This window comes from Chaetomium globosum, genomic scaffold (genome assembly GCF_000143365.1).
Source record: "Chaetomium globosum CBS 148.51 scaffold_3 genomic scaffold, whole genome shotgun sequence".
NCBI classification, from domain to species: Eukaryota; Fungi; Ascomycota; class Sordariomycetes; order Sordariales; family Chaetomiaceae; genus Chaetomium; species Chaetomium globosum.
Window position 1 is genome coordinate 2,838,795 of NT_165978.1, and position 18,955 is coordinate 2,857,749.

Sequence of the window (18,955 nt, forward strand, 5' to 3'; positions counted from 1 at the left end):
TTCGGAATTCGACCTGCACAGGGCTTTTTGCGAATTCTTGGTGGGCTGTCTTGCCCGGTCTGATTGTGAAGTGGAGTAGGGTTTGCCTCAACCAATCAGTCACTTCTCCGACTGAGAGGGGTGCTTCAGCAAAAACCAGGCGTGGCTGCAACGGAATAATGCAGCCTTGCGGCTGGCCTGGTTTAGGTGGGGCGCTAATCGCCTATCGACGTCAAGTGCGAACGGTTCCCTAGTCCGTCAACTCCACTGGGTGTAGGCGCAAGTCGGCAGGCACGGTCTTGTGATGCTGTTTCCCCAACGCTTCCACAACAGTTAACGGAGGAAGCTTCCAAGCTACTGTCGGACTTGCAACATGTGCTGACCATGCCAGTTAGACCAGGTCCCGTCGATTCCATACCTGCCGGGCTAGTCAGCGAATGTGCGCGGCGTAACATAAGCTGGGGCACACAAGGAGCAGGATGACGCACCACTCGCCGGATGGTTGGATCCAGAGGGGACTCGGAGTTGGTGGATCGGGCGAGGCGGCGACGACGGCAGCCCCGAATTGCGACACTGGGCATCTTCCCGTTCATGGCTAGCTTTGCCATCGATTGCTCGAGGTCGTCCTTAGCGGTGGTCCGAGGAAACGATGTCCGGCCTTCGGCCAAAGCCTGGAAGATAACCAGTTGATCTTGCAGGTGTTCGTCGACTACCCCACCGTAATTCACCTCCTCGTACAGTTTCTTAGCCACATCATTAGAGATGCTCTGGCTCAGCGCGCTAGGGTTCGATTGGCCTCCCTTGCCCTTATCCCGAGGCTTCTTAGGCATCGACCGAAGCACATCCTTTCCCCAGCGCACCTTGCCCTCTCTGGCGTGGGCGACCAACAGGACGTATATCCGTGAATCGGCGCCGCTGTCCTCTTTGAGCCTGAACTCAACCTCCACATCCCCGAAAAGGGTGGCCAGGGTCTCCCGGAGCGCCTCCTCCAACGAATCATGCATCTCGGCCGGGACAATCATCGTGACGTCGATCGCCTCCACATCGCTCACACTCAGCTGAGGCCCGTCGCCGCCGTAGACATCCCCCTCCTCCCTCAGCCTGAGCGGCTCGCCGCGCTTGAGCGGGGTGAATCGGAACTGCACCTTGCCGCGCTGCTGCTTCCCCAGGCTCCAGCCCCGGCTGATCAGCTTGCGCTCCACGCGGATGCCGAAGGCGTCCTGCAGCGTCGGCAACAGCACCTGGTCCAGGTACTCGAAGGACAGCGAGAAAGACACGTTGGTCCCGCCCGAGATCTCTAGCCGGATCGGATCGCCCTTGCCGTTGCCCGCTAGCAGCAGGAAGGGGAACACGGCCTGGAAGATCAGCATCGTCGACGCCGCGGGCGAGTCTGCTTCGATCTTGATGTTGCGGCTCGTGAGGTCCGAGGGGCGCAGCTGTGGGTGGAACTCCACCTTTTGGCTGCCGACGGAGAGGCCTGAGACGTCGGCGGCGGTAGCCTTGGCTAGGTACTGGATGGCGGTGACATGTTGGGATTTGAGGCCTGGTGGTTTGTTTGTTAGTGAGGGTGCGGCAGCGGATGGGTGAATATGTGAGCGAGTGGGTGAGTGGGTGGGTGGGTAAGCGAATGAATTCATGGACATACCGCCGCCCCCGCCGCGACCGCCTCTAACGTTGGTGATTCGAACTGGTTGAGATGCGACTGCCGCTAGCGCACATGCTATGCGCACAAGCTGGCCCCCTCCTTCGCCTGTTCGGCCGTCGATCTCGATAACTGGTATTGTCTTCGCCATTTTGGAGGCTGTATGTTTCTCGTGCTGTTTGTATTTCTGTTTGTTGTAAGCAGATGCGCTGAGGGTTGCCCTGGAGGAAGAAGGAGTTGTGGGAATTATCGCCTGGCCAATTGGTCTTGTGCTGGTCGATTGATGCGAAAAATATGAGATGAACTTACACCGTGCTTCGTGTGGGGGTCTGTAAACTTTGAGACCTTTATTTTGGTTTGGTCGTGGAAGGAACGGCAAGAGACAGGATCAATTGGGAAGGTGGGGAACGCAGACGAACGAAGTGTTTTCGTGGTTGGAGGAAGATGCTAGTTAAGTTTTTGTAAATGTTGAGTGCAGGCTTTCTTAAAGGAATGCAGGTTTCGAGTCACCCCGAGCACAAAAGGTCTTCTCGAAGCACAACGACACGGCAGAGCAGGCTTTCGTTTGTTCAGCTTTACCTGGCGTTTGTGGTACCACGATGTTGGCCTCCCTGTGTCCCCAATCGACGAAGACGCCGCCTCCTTGCTTGGCCAGCGGTTGAGTCACCCGGCGGCCGATTGGGAGCACCCAGCCTGCTAAAAATGACAGGGCTGTTGGGTTGCTGTGGGGGGCCCCCAAACACCGAATTCAGCTTCGAAGGGGTTGCAGTTTGGCCCGCCGTTGGAGCTGTCGCCTCACAGTGCTCGTTTTACCCCAATTCAGATGGGCTAACAGCTTCATGGGTACGAACCCAGCCCAGCAGCTTACAGGGGACCAGGGTGAACACCACACCATAGCAGTCAAACTCAAATACCTACCAGCCAAAGCTCGCGGAACAGCGACGGGAAGGCAAGGTTAACATCAATTTCACTCCCAAGCTATTTATTTATCGACCAATGTTGACCACCCACCAGACGCTCCCACAGCTAAGCCTTTGCATTCCGCGGCTGGTCACCGGACCCCGAGCCTGCTGCTGACAACGGAAGGGAACCAGGCCCCGGTGGTCTTCGATTGTCCCGGGGAGGGTAAGGATATGGTTCCCCGTCTCCCCAACGTTGCCGGCGGACCCTGTTGCGCTTCTTATCTTTATTCTCCTCCCCGCACCGGCCGCCTCGGGGAACGGACCACACTCTTTCGGACCTGGCTTGGACAAAACACTTCTGGCAGGTGGAAGGGCTATCTCCGCCGTGAAAGCTTTCCTGCTCATCAGCCATCTCTTTTTGACCCTTGACTAGAAAACTTGGCTTACCAGGGAACACCTGCCTGGGCTTCACCCGACGCAAGTGCCCATGCATAGGTGTCAGTGGTGTCGTGGCTTCCGGGGAATAGACTCCCGCCAGTTGTATAGTCGCCGTCATCTCCAAAACAGTTCGCAAGGAGAGTCGAGATGAGCTGTTTGCCAGACCCGAACGCACTCAAGTCGCTAACGGGAGAAGAGGAACTGTCGGTTGTCTGGCCCGCCCCCCTTGCCTCTGCGTTGGCCTTGTTGTCGAGCGCATGCGCTTGGCGAGGGGTCTCGGCCGCCTCGGAAGAGGAACCAGACACTTCGGCGTGGCCGACGGAGACCATGTTTTCTGTTTAATGGTTGCGATGTGTGAAGTGTACGAACTGTGCAAGATGTGTAAAATGTGGATTGTCGTGCTACAAAACAGAGAATTATCTTCCCGGTTGACAGTCTCGAGGCGACCATTTATAAGTCCCGGTTAACAATGTCAGCTACATCCCTCGGTGCACTACCCCGTCTTCACGCCACGACCCGTATCTAGCGAAGCTGACAGCATACCTGCAGCTGTCCACCATGGGCACTTGCAGCACCATGACACCGGTGTATCACGGTCAAAAAGTCTCTCACGTCACCTGTGTGTGTGTGTGGATTTGAACCGCAGGGGCCCAAGACGGGAGAGCAGGTGATGTGCATACATAGGCCTACCCACCTGGGGACCTACGCCATCCCTCGCCAGGATATCTCCATGCGGGGAGGGAGTATCACACAACAAACCCGGGCCTCCAACACAACCACCACAATCCACAGTCACAATCAACACACCCTTCGACATTCAACCCATTCTCACCGGCCCCTTGCACGCTCCCGCGCCCTAGCACCATCCTTACCCCCAACCATTCCTCACAACCCCCCAGTCCCCTACTATGTAACCCCCCCGGCGACATGCCCGCCGCTCACCATTAGCTTCACCCCTTGCCTCCTCTTTCCTTCTTTCCTTTTTACCCGGCAAAATTCCTGTCCAAATGAGGTGGAAGCCGCACGCAGGCGCGGGGAAAATGGTCATGCTGCACGGGTGCCGGCATGGCCTCGAGGGGTGGTGTATGCGGGTAGCCGGTGGCCACACCGCCTCGAGAGTGTTGAGGTGAGGTGAAGGAGGGTTGTGGGATTGTCTTTTGCTGTTCTTTTTCTTGTTCTTTCTCTTTTGTTTTGTTTATGGGTTTGGGTGGGGGTTGGGTTTGAGGTTGTTTGTGTGGTGGGTTTGGGTTATGTCGGGTGGTTTGTGGGTGCGTGGGTTGGGGATTGGTGGTCGTGTTGTGTTGGGGTGCTTTTTGGGTTTGGAGGCGAGATACAATGGAGGAGGATGGATACCCTAGTTCTGGGGATGACCAGGTCAGGATGATATGCTTCCTTTCCCCTGATTTCCTCGTTGTTGCAGCGCTGTCAAGTGTTTTGTCATATACCAGAGGAGAATTATACATGGTTAGTCGAAGTCAAGGAGACGCGGAGCATATAATGAGCATGGCAAAGGCAGGATATTAGCTTAAGCTGTTGTTCTTCGACTGCCCTAACTCCCCTACCAACTCCCCGCTATGCCTAACCAGAAACCCATCGAATACCATGACCCTTCAGAACCGGGAAGTGTCAGCATGAAAAATACCGATCGCAAGATCCGTAGCATAAACTTACCCGTACCCCGGAATATGCATCATTGTTGCCCCGTGTCACCACATCACCATGCACTTTTCAGCTTGCGCCACATCATCATTTCTCGGCCTTATCATCCAGGGCGGCGTTCTGCGGAAGCGGCGGTGGAACCGGAAGTAAGGCCGCCTCTTCCGGACCCAAGGCTGCCTTGATCTTCTGTCGGGCTGCTGTAGTGTACTGCTCAATGGACTGTTCTATATCTTTCGTGTGCTCTTCCCGTTTCTGCCTCTCACTTTGAGCGTCCTTGACGAAGAGGTTCGTCCAGTCTTGTGTGTTGCTGTTGTCTTGACGGTCCATTGAGATAGCTCTGAAAGATAGGGTATGTTCCTCTCTCTGGTTGCTTGCTGGCGAGTACTGAATAGCTGACGGGACCAGGAAGAGTCAACATATACTCTGTCGAGGGGAGAGGGGGAGGAACGTACGCAAAGCTCTCGGTTTCACGGACTGCCTCACAACTTGGGGTTCCCTAGAGAGCGTTTGTTGGTGTGGAAGGCTTGAAAACAGGATTGTATGGCGATAATGGGGTGTGTATGGTCCCCCGAGGCCGGGACAAGCTCGTATTTAAACGCAGCGGCGAGCAAGATTCCATTCAACTCTGGACAATTCCGTGGTTGGGATGGTGCAAGGCACCCCAAGACTAGGGAACTGTCGATCACAGCATAGCCTTTCTTCAAACAACCTCTTGCAGTCTGGGGGCCGTTTGAGATCCCTGTGGGCTCTCGACAGTCTTTTGCTCACTTAACGGCCACCGCCCGCAATCCATGCATGGGGACTCCCAGACGCTTGGCCGTTGGCAACCACACCGTGGGTAATTTATGTGGACTTTCGGCTTTAGAACCTTGTCATCCACATGGCGACAGGGAGTCAGTTACAAGCGAGCAGAGTGGTGTGGGTGCCATCCTTGTGGTTCAAGTAAATTAAATTCCGTCAGCCAGGCATGCGTATCGCGGTCCTGACCGGCCAGGCTACGACAGGGCATCTCGGGGCGTGACGGGGAGCTCGGGATAGGTAACAGCGCCGGCCTCGGGATTGGTGCGTGTACACTCGGGATATGTATGTCTTGCAGCTTGTCTGGGGTCTGAATCCTCCACCACGTGGAGGGGCGCAGATAATCAAGCAGGGGAGTCTCCCCTGCTCAAATCCCTGGCTTTTGACGGTTGCCGCAGCGGCGATCTCTGCCCCGGAGATGCGGCTGGAACCACGCTGTGGGATTCACTTCAACGCCTCGAGCCGAGACCAACCGGAAGGAGTTTAAGCAGGGGAGCCTCCCCTGCTCAAATCGCTGGCTTTTGACGGACAATGGCAGGGGAGTCTCCCCTGCTCAAATCGCTGGCTTTTGACGGACAATGGCAGGGGAGTCTCCCCTGCTCAAATCCCTGGCTTTTGACGGACAATGGCAGGGGAGTCTCCCCTGCTCAAATCCCTGGCTTTTGAGTCTTGACGGACAATGGGCAATGGCGATGGGACCGACAATTCTCGGGCTGGCGAGATAATTAGACTAATAGCTATTCCAAGCAGGACTTTAAACAACTCGTGAGCCGCTAATGCTAGCGTCGGCCTGCTTCGTGGCGATGGTCAATAACTACTTCGTACACGACTCTCTTAGTTTGAAAATGCCAAGGGCAGTGTCCATGGGTTTCTCCTGCTAGGCGTTTGTTGGGAGTGAAGGAGGAATCGATGATCTGCCTACCCATTCAACCCGGTTCTATGCCGCTGACAGACAGACACGAGAGGAACATGCATGCGCAAGAAACCCGAGCCTTGTGAATTTATCCCCCGTTTGAAAGGACCGGTTGCCACGTGGACATGCTATGTTTGGAACGATGAGCTGCAAGGGCTCAACGACCCTTGCGGCCATCTTGGCGCAAATACCGCTGATTTGGCGTGCCATTTGTGGGAGGGACAGGCGCAGTGGTGATGCACAAGAAGCGGTGAAAGAGAAATGCGAGATTGCAGCTGTGAGATTGCAGCTGCATTTCTCATTAGTTGGCCCCTGCCATAGGCTTGCCTTCCTCTTCTTGAACATGAAGGGAGCGACTTCGGAGCACGAAGTACTCGAACGACGAGACGGGGAAGACATTTTGCATTAAGGCGCCTGTGATTTCTTACACTTGTCTGCTCACTCCGAGCGGCCTGTGACCATCTGTATAGTGCTCAACTCGATGCAGCCGCGCCGTCCCCCTTCTCCACGTTGATCTTGAGGGAGAAGTCAATGTGGCGCACACCCTGGTGGATGGAGCTTGTCGAGAGGATGTCGACATCTGCCAGCCTCGTTAGCAAATATGTCCATTTCATGTCTCGGAGTAAGAACCTACCGTTGCAAAGATAGGATTCGGCATTATCCTCGGTCAGTCCCCCTGAGACCTCGACCAGAAAATGCTTCTTGCCGTTCCACTTCTCCTTGAGGCTCCGGGAGGTAGCCTTGACGCCCTCGCCGGTGAAGTTGTCGAGCATGACGATGTCGGCGCCGGCGGCGATGGCCTCGTCGGCTTCCTCCTCGCTCTGGACCTCGACCTCGACCTTCAAGCTGAATCCGCCCGCAGCCTTGGCGGCCTTGACGGCCTGGGTGATGCTCCCGCGGCTCCACACATGGTTGTCTTTGAGCATGGTCATGGTGCTCAAATCCATGCGATGGGTATCGGCACCGCCGACTAGCATGCCATACTTCTCAACTACGCGGAACCCCGGAGTCGTCTTGCGCGTGCCTGCCAGGGTACCCTGCCAACCAGCACTGCGGAGGTTGATCAGCAGCCGGCGGCTCGTGCTGGCAATCCCAGAGCACCGCGCAAGAATGTTAAGCGCCACGCGCTCGCCCTCTAGCAGACCCCGCACAGGGCCGCTCACGGTCGCCAGGGCCGTCTTGTCGCCGTGGGTCTCGATGTGCGAGCCCTCGCGGGAGTGCCACTCAACCGTGCATCCGCACTGGGTGAAGACTTCATTGAAGAAGGGGACACCGGCGAGAACTCCGGAGGACTTGCCCCAGAGCGTAGCCGTACGTAGATCGTTACCGACGACAAAGCCGCCTACGTCAAAGGAGGGGGTGTCTTCAGCGAGCCACGCGGCGACCTGAGACTTCCAAGAGACAGGGAGGAGGTGCTCCAATGAGCCATGATCCAGAGGAAGCTCAATCATGATGTGTTGTGTCTGATTGGCCGTCGTACGAACCGAGCGTGAGAGGTTTGGAGATGTTGGGGAGGCTGCGGTAGGCGTTGCACCGGGGGCTCTCTCAAGGTTATGGAAATAGAAGTCGGGATCGTTGATCTGTCAATTGGGACCCTCGAAGCAATCAATGGCTAGAACCAAAAAAAAAAAAAAAAAAGAAGAAGAAAGCGTCGATGCCGAAAGTCTACGGTAACTCTCAATTGATGATGATCTGACTCGACTTCCGAGTCCCAACGACGTTATCCGGGTGGAGCTCGAAACTTGGAGGGGAAGTGGAGGAGGGGCACTCAACCCGATACTGATGCCGACTCCATGAGCCGCTATAGTTTAGTTTTAGCGGAACTGACCAGCTATTCGGAGGTACCTATGTAGTTAAAGAAAGCCCCACACAAATCCATTGTCCAGGGACGTTGGACAGTTCCCAAACGTTTCACTTGAACTTCTGGCAACCCGCCACCCACAGCTTGAGCTTGTTGGCACCAGAGCAGCACACAAAAAGATTGTGGCACAATGGAAGATTACCAGGGTTTGAAATTCAAATCTTAATTTGGAATGGCGTGGAATGGCGCAGCCGGCCAAGGCGTACTCTGCTCAGGAGATGACTAATAATCGCGTCGACAAAAGGGCAAAGCGAGAGCGAACTGGTTTCTTCCTCACGATTGCCGCTCGTGCAAGATCATCAAATAAACACCACAAAACCTGACCTAGATAGCTTCTGAGTCGACGAAATGGCACCGAGGAAACCGACAACAACCACAAGGGGCCACAAGGGCGCCACTTCCAAGAGGGCCCGCGAGCGCGACGCTGGTATGCTAGAAGGCCGATCGAAACGACAGAAAACGTCAGCAACAGCCGAGCGTCTCATCCAAACTCAGGCTCAGGCTCAAGCTCATACTGCCAGCGCTGTGCCGCGAGTATCTCACCGATCCCAAACGGCAGCAGCAGGGCAGCGGGCCACCCAGACGTTGCCCGTCCTTAGCCAGAGACCCACCAGGTCATTGATCGTTTACGTTTTTGGCGCCAACAGCGGCGGCGAGCTGGGCCTCGGCCCCAGCGTCAAGTCGGGGAACATTGGGAGACCGCGCGTGAACCCCTATCTCTCAGAGTCGGGGGTCGTCCAAATATCCCTCGGTGCCATGCATGGCGTGGCGCTCACTCAGGACAACAGGATATTGACCTGGGGTGTCAACGACCATGGCGCACTTGGCCGCGACACCGCATGGGAGGAGAAACTGGTGGATGCCGATGGCGACGACAGCGATAGTGATGATGGGGGCGACCTCAACCCGAAAGAATCCACGCCAACACCCGTCGACATGGGTGCTTTGCCCCCGGACACCGTATTCACCCAGGTGGCGGCTACCGACAACGCCACCTTTGCCCTGACCAGCACTGGCCTTGTTTACGGATGGGGTAGTTTTAGGGTAGGTTACCAAGTTTCCATTTTGAAGATCAATTCAATGTACTAACTTTCCTACAGTCAGAGGACGGCAAGCTGTCATTCACACCCACCGTCGAGGTGCAGTCCCGCCCGGCTCTGATTCCCTCCGTCAAGGACGTTATCAAACTATGCTGCGGAAGCAACCACGTCTTAGCCCTCACAGCAGATGGCTTCGTGTACACCTGGGGCAGAGGCACTGATGGCCAGCTCGGCCGCCGCTTCTCCTCTAGGATCGTGGACTGGAGTAAGGCGGGGCTTGTCCCGCACAAGGTTGCCGAACTTAGGGATATTGTCGACATCGGGAGTGGCTCAAACCATTCCTTTGCCATCGAGCGCTCCGGCCTAGTGTATGGCTGGGGATTCAACAACGCGGGGCAGGTCGGAGCCCTTGACAAAGCCGGCGATCACGAATCGGCCCACGAACACACCATCGTGATCTCTGTCCCCACCCTCGTCAAGGGGCTGGTGGGCCTTCCACGCACAAAGCAAGTCACCGGAGGAAACTTCCACACTCTCGCGGTTACCGAAGATGGGAGGTGCCTCTCTTGGGGCCGACTCTATTCATGTGCTACGGGCCTCAAGGTCGATACCTTGCCGCCTCAGTCCGTCGTCCGAGATTCGCGGGGGCCGAGCTTCCTCGGGGTCCCGACGACCATTCCAGGGCTTCCAGCTGCGTTCGTGGCAGCTGCGAGCGAGCACAGTCTTGCAGTTACGACCGACCAAAACGTCTACACCTGGGGCCTCAACCTGACCAAGCAGATTGCCCAAAAAGGCGAGGAGATTGAGGTTGCGACTCAGGTTACCCACGCCAGTGTCGCGGATTTGCGACTGGTCTGGGCTGGCGCCGGTGCCCAGTACAGCATGCTCGCCGAGTTTGCCGCCCCAGAATATAATGGATGACCGGGGTCTTTTCCTTCCCCGGTGCCAAAGGACACACAAAAAAAAAAAAAAAAAGAATAGGCGGGTAGAACGGGCATGGAAGGGGAATAAAAAAATATTTATCATCTACCCAGAAAAAAAAAAAAAAAACAAAGAACGGGAACAAAAAAGAAATGACCCAAAGACCAAACCAGAAACTCAAGACGGGCTTCACGGAATGATGTTTTGAGCAAGAAGGAGAAAGGTTACCTCACCTGAAGAACCCCCAGGATCACTACACTATTTATTCTCTCGGGCCAGGGCTAACTGTTCAAAAGGGGCCAAGGTAAACCGCTTAGCTTTCCTGCCTACCGGGTTCGAATAAGCCTCACACCTTCGAGCCGCTTTTGGTAAGACACTAAATCGGTGGTGGCACTGACGAAGTTTCACAGACCTACTAGTCACTTGGGTACACTTCGAACTTTGACAGTGGCCCAGAGGGCATAGGCACAAGCCCTTTTCTTCCCTCGTCTGATGCCACCCGTTGTGAAGTCACGAACGGTCTGCCGAGATTTCTACAGTTCCCGGTCTTGACTAGTAACTCTCCCTTATTTATCCACGCTCTAAAGATTGTTGCCATTCCAACAATGAGAACTGTCATCTGAAACTCTATCTAGACATCACGGGAATTCTACCTCTTTTCCTCTAGATTTAAACCATAGAGAATCATCATCATAGAGAAATAGAATCAGTAAAACCCTGCCAAACACCGCGTCATTGCTCGTAAACATTAGACGTGTCGCTGTATGCCCAAGCAGCAAACAAATCACCGCTTCCTTCGCCTGAGCAACAACAACAACAACACCCGCCAGCGCCCAAAAAGACGCAATCAAAACACGAGCAAGACGCAACTCAAAAACAACGATCCAGCCTTGAGATTCCTCGTCCCCAACTATATACAAAACCTACCCACGACGACGAAAAAATCCCAGATCGTCCTGGAGCCGAAGGAACCCGAAACCCCATTTTCGAAACGAAGCTTCCCCGCCATAACTCCTCAAAGATGGAAATGGACCGTATGAACAGTGGAAAATAAAAGATACGAGCGCCACGCTAGTCAGCGCCGCTGACGTGTGACAAACGCAGTGTGGAACCCTAGAACCCCGGCCCTCTCAGGAGAGAGACCAACCACCCGAAAGGAACGCCCATCTATGAACGCCCATCTATGCATGTATCGCCATAGTCCGTTTACATGATGGGGATACCCTCGTACTCGGCGTAGCCCAGAGCGAGGTTCATGTTCTCTGTTACTGGTGTTAGCAACCGTCGAGCCAGGAGATGTAAACAAAAAAGAAAGCAGACTTACGCAGACATTGGGTGGCGGCGCCCTTGAGCAGGTTATCGATGGTGGCGCAGACGACGACGCGCTTCCCAGACTTGTCGACCTCGAAGCCGCCGATCTCGACGCCGTGCTTCCCGCTGATGTTCTTGACCAGCGGCGCCTCGCCGACGACCTTGACAAGCTTCTCGCCGGCATACCGGTCCTGGTAGATCTGGCGGATGTCGCGCGACGTCATGGTCTTGTTGAGCGGGATCGAGATGGTGTGGTGGATTCCGCGGAACCAGACGGCGACGTGCGGGACAAAGGCCACCGGCGCGCCGAGCTGGGCGGTGACCTCGCGTTCGTGGATGTGGCCCGTCAAGCTGTACGGGATGATGTTGTCTGTGAGCAGGCTGACGTCGTTCTTGGGCGACGGCTTGGTGCCGGCACCCGAGTAACCGGAGATGCCAAAGATATGGGGCATGCCACCGAGGTGAGGCACGAGGGGAGCGATGCCGAGCTGCGCCGCTGTGGCGTAGCAACCGGGGTTGGCAATCTGCGTCGACCGGGTGATGTTCGCCCTGGGGACGAGCTCAGGGAGACCATAGGTCCACGTGTCGTCGAAACGGTAGTCAGCGGAGAGGTCGACGATGACGCTCTTGTGATCAGAGCCCTTGCGACCCTCGTAGACGGCCTCGACAAACGGCTTGCACACTCCGTTTGGCAACGCCATGACCCAGCAGTCGATATCACCACGGCGCTCCATATCCCGGACGTCTTCAGCGCTGAGGTTCTCGTAGATGACGTCCCTCTTGCTGTACCCTTCCAGCTTGGTGCCCGCGAGCTCGCGCGACGAAACATGGCGGAGGTCCATGTTCGGGTGGGAGTCGAGGAGGCGGATCAACTCCTGGCCTGTGAAACCACGGGCGCCGATGAGCGCTACCCTAGCAGGCTGGGACTTGGAAGCGTTCCTCTTGCCGATCGGCGGGTTGGGGTTGGTCTGGGTGACGTATGTCCTCCGGCCGGCCTGGCCAAAAGCCGGAGTCGAGAGGATGGGGCGGCGAGCGAGGGTCGAGTACGAGCGAGTCTGTTGGGGACGGGCTTGGCGCCATTTGCCGCGGCGCGCTGCAACCGCGACTCGAGGTTGGAGTTGCCAAGCATGGCGCGGCCATTCTCGGTGAAGTCCTTCATCAACTGCACGACCTCCTCGCCGTCCTCAATCCCATACCAGAACATGACGCTACCATTTCGCGTAATGCTGCCGTCGGCCTTGTCAAAGAACCACCCGAGGTTCTCGTCGTCCTCCTTGACGGTCCACACAAGCTGGGGGTGCTCCTTACGGAGAGCGGTGAAGATGTTGTCGGCGATGTTGCTCAGCCACCCGGACTTGGTGATGGTGAGGGTGGCAAGGGTAGCCTGGCGCCCGTTGTTTGCCGGCAAGACGATGGCAAGGGCATTCATAGGCCCGTCGTAGTATGCCTTGAAGTTGTTCTCGCCAAGGAACTCGAAATACTTGTCGACGGTGGCCAGTGCATCGGGGCCCTCCCGATCCCGGATCAGGACCTCCTTGAGCTTCTCGACGTCCTTGAACTCGGACAGGTTGGTGGCCGAGAGCAGCTTGCTGCCACGGCGGATGAGCGTGCCGGCGCCGGAATCGGTAAAAAGTTCCTTTTGGAGCTCTCCGGGGTGGATGATGGCAACGCTAGTAGCGCGCGGCAATGTGTCCAGCAACTCCTTGATCTCCTTGATCTTTAACCTGGTGCCGTACTTGACCCAGGACTGAGACATGAGGTGCTCGTATTCTTCATCCAGGTTGATGGCCGAGATTTTCTGGCCCCCAGCGTCAAAGAGACCGCCCTTCTCAGACAGGTAAACAACCTTCAGGGGCTCGAGAGCACGGGCCAACTCGGCGGCAGCGACGTCGGCATTGACATTGAGAATCTGGCCATCGTCGGTCTCGGCCATGGACGTGAGAATGGGGAGATAGCCATTGTTAATAGCCGTCTCGATGGGCTGCTTGTTGACGCCGGTGATCTTTCCGACCAGCCCCCACTTCTCCTTATTCAGATAGTCTGCCCTGAACATGCCGGTCGTCAGGGGCTGTGCGTGGACCCCCTTTTCCTCCAGCTTGTTGACGAGGTTGAGGTTTTCCTGGAGGAACAGGTCGCGCGCCACACGCAGCGTCTTGGGGTCCGTGACCCGGATGCCCTCTTCGAACTGGGGCTCCACGCCGGCCTGCTCCAGCAGGGTGTTGAGCTGCGGCCCAGCGCCATGGACAATGATGGGATAGAGGCCAACGGTGTAGAGGAAGGCCAAGCTGGAGCAGAGCTCGTCGATGTAGTCGGTCAGGATGGCGCCGCCGACCTTAATCACAGCGAAGCGTTGCGACGACACGGATGTAAAAAGCGAGAGGTATTGTTGGACTTCGCGCTTAGACCCGACGGACGAGAGAGTCTGCACGATCATACCCCGCGTGCTCAGGTCGGTAGTTCGGGCGGCAGACGAGGAGAACGGCCTTTCGCGGCGGAGGGCGGCGGGGACGGCGACGGCGCGTGACCGGGGAAGACGGCGGACGCTACGACGGGCACCTGCCCTGAGGGCAACAGCACAAGCGGAAAGCATCTTGGTGGCCGGGTCTAGTTATTCTTGGGGTAGAGAGCTTGAAAGGACGTGCGGGCCGAGGGAGGAGGTTGAGAACGCCTTGAAATAGCAACCCAAGGTGGTGGTGGGTTGGAGGAGTGCGTGACGAATCGGAGGCGCTCAATGGCAAACTAAACCTCGGATGAGTCAATTCCAAGCGGACCATCCACCATTGGAAGCGGAGAAACCAAGAGGAGCAAGGACGGAGAAAAGAAAGGCAGAGGCCCTGCCGAGAGTCAATGGCACGAGATCGAGGCCGGGAGCAAAGCCGGGTGTCAATGGTTGACCAGGGCTTTTAAAGGTTGGGGCCTCGCAAGAGTCGGTCAAGTGGTGGTGGTGGAGGGGCAGCCTCTGTGACCAGGGAAAAAAAAATTGACACCGAAACCGCTTCTGAGGGGAGCATCCCAGAGCCCCAGTCAGTGGCTGCAGCTAATGCGGAGCGACTTCGGCATGCGACTCAGTACGGCAGCGTTGGCCTCCAAAAACATGCCATTCTCTTGGAAACTGCTTGGTTAATAGCGCATGGTTGAGCTGTATTACCGCCTGCATATGCAAAGGTCGCAGGGTTTTATTTAGGCGATTTCCAAGCACCTACCTCAGTGTCTGCCGACCTCCAGGTCCCTACCTTATCCTATTTACGGACCTGACCTGAAGTGCGATGCCAAGGCGCGCCGTGTGTGTCCTGATTTGAAGGGTTTGTTACCCAAAATATCATGCTCGCAGCGTCATGGAAAGATATGAATGCTGAATCTGAATAGCACTACATTTGCAGGACCCAGGCGTTTTTGCCCTGCTCATCACAATCAACCTGGAAGTCTCACAAGCTGCCGTTCCGCTTCCATAGGGGTAAAAATGCCTAGGCAAAAAATGACCAGAGACTTGTCGTAACTTGATTAACGCATTGGGGAACCTGCTCCCTCGAATCATCATAAGTACAGCTACATTCAGAGGCAGCGTCACCCCAGACTGAGATCCACGCAACGCCAAGCAGGCCGCTGCCAGCCAGAAAACAAACTCCCAGAAAAAGTAATATGAAAACGAGCGCCATTCATTCGCCCGGTGGATATCGAGTCGTCATGGTTATCGTTGAATTAGTTCCCCCGGGTGGTAACAACTAGGAGACTCGTCAGCAAAATGCAGTTTGAATCGGGTGGCTTGGGGGGGCACAAACCCGCTGGGATGATGATGATGGCGAGGAGGACAATAATACCAACACCTATCCAGATGCGCATTTTCATGTCCTAAAGAACGAGTTAGGCGAAACCGAGTTCGCGGGGCGTCGCAAATCTGCTCACCTTCCACCACATCTGCCTCCGGACCTTACCAGCGCGGCCGTGGAAGTCCTGGGCCGCGGCATTCAGGCCGGCCGACTTGTCTTGCAAATTATCCAAGCGCTCGCCGCGATCCCGAACACTTTCTATGTTATGGCTCGCCGCTCTGATGGCACCGTTGAGCTCCTGATGAAGAGTGTCAGTCTACAATCCCAGTCGCAGAACACAAGAATCTCGAATAGATCGGGTGGAGCGGAAGCAGTGCAGGGTTCCGGTGTGGCATTCGGGTGGTGCGCTCGTCATCGTCCGGTTCTCCGAGGCAGGGCTGCCGCTCTTCCTTGGGCAAGCAACCTTGGGCACCAGCACTCGGATGTATGGAGTGGCGTTGTTTGAGTTGGAGGGTGTCTCGTTGTATCTCGGGGTGTATTCGATTTGATCGCTGCCCTAAGAAGGCTGGTTGTCGAACACATCTCGAGAAATGTGATAGTGACGCTTGCCGCCCAACGATGGCTTGATCTTTGAATGCGCGACCGAACCCATCACACACAGCTTCCCCCGATTGATGCAAAAAAACAAAAAGATCGCCAACCCACCTCCTTCATGACTCCAAATCTATCCGGGCCGGAGCCCGATGGCGCGGACGGGTCCTGCGAAGCTTGCCCCTTAGGACGGAACGGGTCGTAAGCTCCCGAAGCCATTTTGACGGTAGGCGGCGAAAGTTGTTGACGGAATGGACGGTGTCTCGAACGTAAAGCGCGATAAGTCTGTGCGAAATTCGGCGCGCGGTTGATATGCGATAGCGAGTATATTCGGTGGTGGTTGTGGAGAGATGCGGAATGATGGTGGGTGATGAAGGACGTTGTGCAGGCGGTTGAACCTGTTTTGCAGGCGACACGCCAGCCAGCCAAGGGGGGGTGGCCCGGGAACGAGGCTGTGTCAGGTGGCACTCGCAGCGAAAAATACGCCGTTTAGTGCTCTAACACTCTGACGCCCAAAACCGAAAGGATATTGTTAAGCCAACAACATGCAAGGAATGCTCAATACCACCAACAACCAATCCCGCCAAGCGCTTGGCCCAAGTCAAACACCTGAGCACACATGCAAGAGCTTTGTTAAGGTCCGAAACTTACCGCAAGAAGACCTGAATTTCTTTATATTCAAGTGACCCGATTACCTGCTTTCAGCTGGCCTCCCGTCCATTTTCTACGGCCAAGTGTTGTTGTGATTTATGGTGTTACTCGCACTGCCGTTCATCCTGTGTGTGGTTTTGGTTTGAGAACCATGCCGGGGGGCACGGTGTGGATGATGTCAGCACCCGGCACGCCGGACAACAACGACGAAAACCAACAGACGGCAAGCAGGCAAGCAGGAAAATCATGCTATTGTAAAAGCATACCCAGGTCTCTCAAATATTTCGGATTATTACAGCCTTCGGTCTGGGCCCACCGTGTCAGGAAGCGCATATTTGCGACGGTTTGTCGCAGCTTCGTTTCATCATCACTTAATGTCGTCCTCTCGCCTAGTTACCGTGTACAAACCGCCGACTAGCGTTGCCACACATTCCCCGCATTTAACCACTGTGCCGCTTGTTAAAAGTCGTAGATTCTTGCGAGCAGAATTGGTACACAGTCCGATTGTCGACTGCCGCTGAGGCGAGTGGAAACTCGACCAGTCGAAGCGAACGCAAAAGCGGAAGCATCTCAGTAGCATTGAGAGATAGAGCTATCTTGTGTTGCTTGTGGAAAGATTCGAACTCAAGATTGAAAAATTATAATAACACCGAGCCAGCTGGCCTGAACCTGATCCCATTTGAGACGTCGTCGTCTCACGGAGAATCGGATTTCTCGGGTCAGTTGTCACAGGCAACCATCCCAGCCCAGTAGTCCAACCCTAACCCCAATGCGGTTGTCCGATCCTGCAATGACGCCAAGAGGCAAACTCCACCACGTCCTGGCCGAAGCCGATTAATCTGCTTGGACCGTGACTCGTTTTGGCGCCCTGACATTCGACAATCCGAGACTTTCGTGGCGGGGTCGTCATGATCTTCCACCACGTAGAGTTCGTCGGCACAATGGCGTCCGAGCAGCGCCACGTCTGGGAACGAGGCGTCGTCCGGCGTGGCGCGTCTAGGGCCGCCGTCGACCCCTTCGAGGACAGCGGCGCCAGCAAGCCCGCCTCCGCCATCAACAGCGGCCTCAACACCCCCGCGCTCAGCTCCAGCCAAGTCAGCAGCGCCGTGAACAGCGGCGCCAAGGACCGCCCCGGCGTCACCGGGGAGAGCATGTCGCCTCCCTCAAAAACTTCCTCCCCACGGCAACCCCCAACACCCTCCCCCCCAGCGAAGCCTACGCCCCGCGAACCGCAACGGTCGGGCCGGAGGGGCGCAAGCGCACCATCACACGACTCCCCGAATGGCTCAAGACGCCGATCCCGTCGGCCGGCACCAACGCCGGGTTCGCCAAGATCAAGGCCGACCTGCGCGGGCTGGGCCTGCACACCGTGTGCGAGGAGGCGCGCTGCCCCAACATCGGCGAGTGCTGGGGCGGCGGCAGCAAGGCCGCAGCCACGGCGACCATCATGTTGATGGGTGATACGTGCACGCGGGGCTGTCGGTTTTGTAGTGTCAAGACGAGCCGCGCGCCGCCGCCGCTCGATCCGCATGAGCCGGAGAATACGGCCGAGGCGCTGGCGCGCTGGGGGCTGGGGTATGTGGTGCTGACGAGTGTGGATCGGGATGATTTGGCGGATGGGGGGGCGCGGCATTTTGCGGAGACCATTCGGAGGATTAAGGCGAAGAAGCCGACTATGTTGGTGGAGGCGCTGACGGGGGATTTTTGGGGGAATTTGGAGATGGTCAAGGTGGTGGCGGAGAGTGGGCTGGATGTGTATGCGCATAATGTTGAGACGGTGGAGGGGCTGACGCCGTATGTGCGGGACCGGAGGGCTACGTTTAGGCAGAGTCTGAAGGTGCTGGAACATGTGAAGGAGGTTAAGGGGAAGGAGGGGATCATCACCAAGACTAGTATCATGCTGGGGTTAGGGGAGACGGAGGAGGAAATTTGGGAGACGTTGAGGGGTAAGTACTCTGCTTCTGTAAGATATGGAGGATGATTGCTAACATCTTGGTAGAACTGAGGAAGGTTGACGTGGACGTTGTCACCTTTGGTCAGTACATGCGGCCCACCAAGCGGCATCTCCAGGTAGAGCGGTACGTCACGCCCGATGAGTTTGAGCTCTGGAGGCAGCGTGCTCTTGACATGGGCTTCCTTTACTGCGCCAGCGGTCCCCTTGTCCGGTCGTCTTACAAGGCCGGTGAGGCGTTCATTGAGAACGTGCTGAGGAAGCGGGCCGGCGAGAAGGCCATGGCCACGGACAGTCTAGGCCAGGCCGTCGCGGCCGAAGAGGCGACCGGGAAGTCTCTGTAAGGATACAGGTTGGAAAACCTTCAACATTTCGAGGTGGTGTTTCACACACCATTCATGATAGATGGGATTGGGGGTCGCATGAGGTTAGGCGTCCGGAGAAAGGGTACTCTTATGATATTTGTTTAATATTGTAACAAGATTTGTACACGGCATGCATGAGGATTTCGATGCTCCCACCTAGTTACAT

General features: G+C 56.2%; 8 protein-coding genes across 8 annotated transcripts; 2 read left to right on the forward strand and 6 right to left on the reverse strand.

Annotated features, from left to right (window-relative positions):
- Positions 1-194: 194 nt before the first annotated feature.
- On the reverse strand, positions 195-1,772 carry CHGG_06219 (uncharacterized protein; the record flags this gene model as incomplete). Its single annotated transcript, XM_001222313.1, has 2 exons — positions 195-1,522; positions 1,625-1,772. The coding sequence occupies 2 exons, from the start codon at positions 1,770-1,772 to the stop codon at positions 195-197; spliced, it is 1,476 nt and encodes a 491-aa protein (XP_001222314.1).
- Positions 1,773-2,966: 1,194 nt separating this feature from the next.
- Positions 2,967-3,290, reverse strand: CHGG_06220 (uncharacterized protein; the record flags this gene model as incomplete). Its single annotated transcript, XM_001222314.1, has 2 exons — positions 2,967-3,079; positions 3,137-3,290. The coding sequence occupies 2 exons, from the start codon at positions 3,288-3,290 to the stop codon at positions 2,967-2,969; spliced, it is 267 nt and encodes an 88-aa protein (XP_001222315.1).
- Positions 3,291-4,707: 1,417 nt separating this feature from the next.
- On the reverse strand, positions 4,708-4,947 carry CHGG_06221 (uncharacterized protein; the record flags this gene model as incomplete). Its single annotated transcript, XM_001222315.1, has 1 exon — positions 4,708-4,947. The coding sequence occupies one exon, from the start codon at positions 4,945-4,947 to the stop codon at positions 4,708-4,710; it is 240 nt and encodes a 79-aa protein (XP_001222316.1).
- A 1,857-nt stretch (positions 4,948-6,804) lies between these two features.
- Positions 6,805-7,782, reverse strand: CHGG_06222 (uncharacterized protein; the record flags this gene model as incomplete). The annotated part of the gene is made up of 2 exons (XM_001222316.1): positions 6,805-6,911; positions 6,966-7,782. The coding sequence occupies 2 exons, from the start codon at positions 7,780-7,782 to the stop codon at positions 6,805-6,807; spliced, it is 924 nt and encodes a 307-aa protein (XP_001222317.1).
- A 758-nt stretch (positions 7,783-8,540) lies between these two features.
- Positions 8,541-10,153, forward strand: CHGG_06223 (uncharacterized protein; the record flags this gene model as incomplete). The annotated part of the gene is made up of 2 exons (XM_001222317.1): positions 8,541-9,236; positions 9,293-10,153. 2 exons carry the CDS (start codon positions 8,541-8,543, stop codon positions 10,151-10,153), a joined length of 1,557 nt encoding a protein of 518 aa, XP_001222318.1.
- Positions 10,154-11,359: 1,206 nt separating this feature from the next.
- Positions 11,360-14,054, reverse strand: CHGG_06224 (arg-6 protein, mitochondrial precursor; the record flags this gene model as incomplete). The annotated part of the gene is made up of 3 exons (XM_001222318.1): positions 11,360-11,415; positions 11,478-12,626; positions 12,773-14,054. The coding sequence occupies 3 exons, from the start codon at positions 14,052-14,054 to the stop codon at positions 11,360-11,362; spliced, it is 2,487 nt and encodes an 828-aa protein (XP_001222319.1).
- Positions 14,055-15,325: 1,271 nt separating this feature from the next.
- On the reverse strand, positions 15,326-16,041 carry CHGG_06225 (uncharacterized protein; the record flags this gene model as incomplete). The annotated part of the gene is made up of 2 exons (XM_001222319.1): positions 15,326-15,529; positions 15,937-16,041. 2 exons carry the CDS (start codon positions 16,039-16,041, stop codon positions 15,326-15,328), a joined length of 309 nt encoding a protein of 102 aa, XP_001222320.1.
- Positions 16,042-17,381: 1,340 nt separating this feature from the next.
- CHGG_06226 (uncharacterized protein) lies at positions 17,382-18,768 on the forward strand (the record flags this gene model as incomplete). Its single annotated transcript, XM_001222320.1, has 3 exons — positions 17,382-17,401; positions 17,569-18,419; positions 18,473-18,768. The coding sequence occupies 3 exons, from the start codon at positions 17,382-17,384 to the stop codon at positions 18,766-18,768; spliced, it is 1,167 nt and encodes a 388-aa protein (XP_001222321.1).
- Positions 18,769-18,955: the final 187 nt, after the last annotated feature.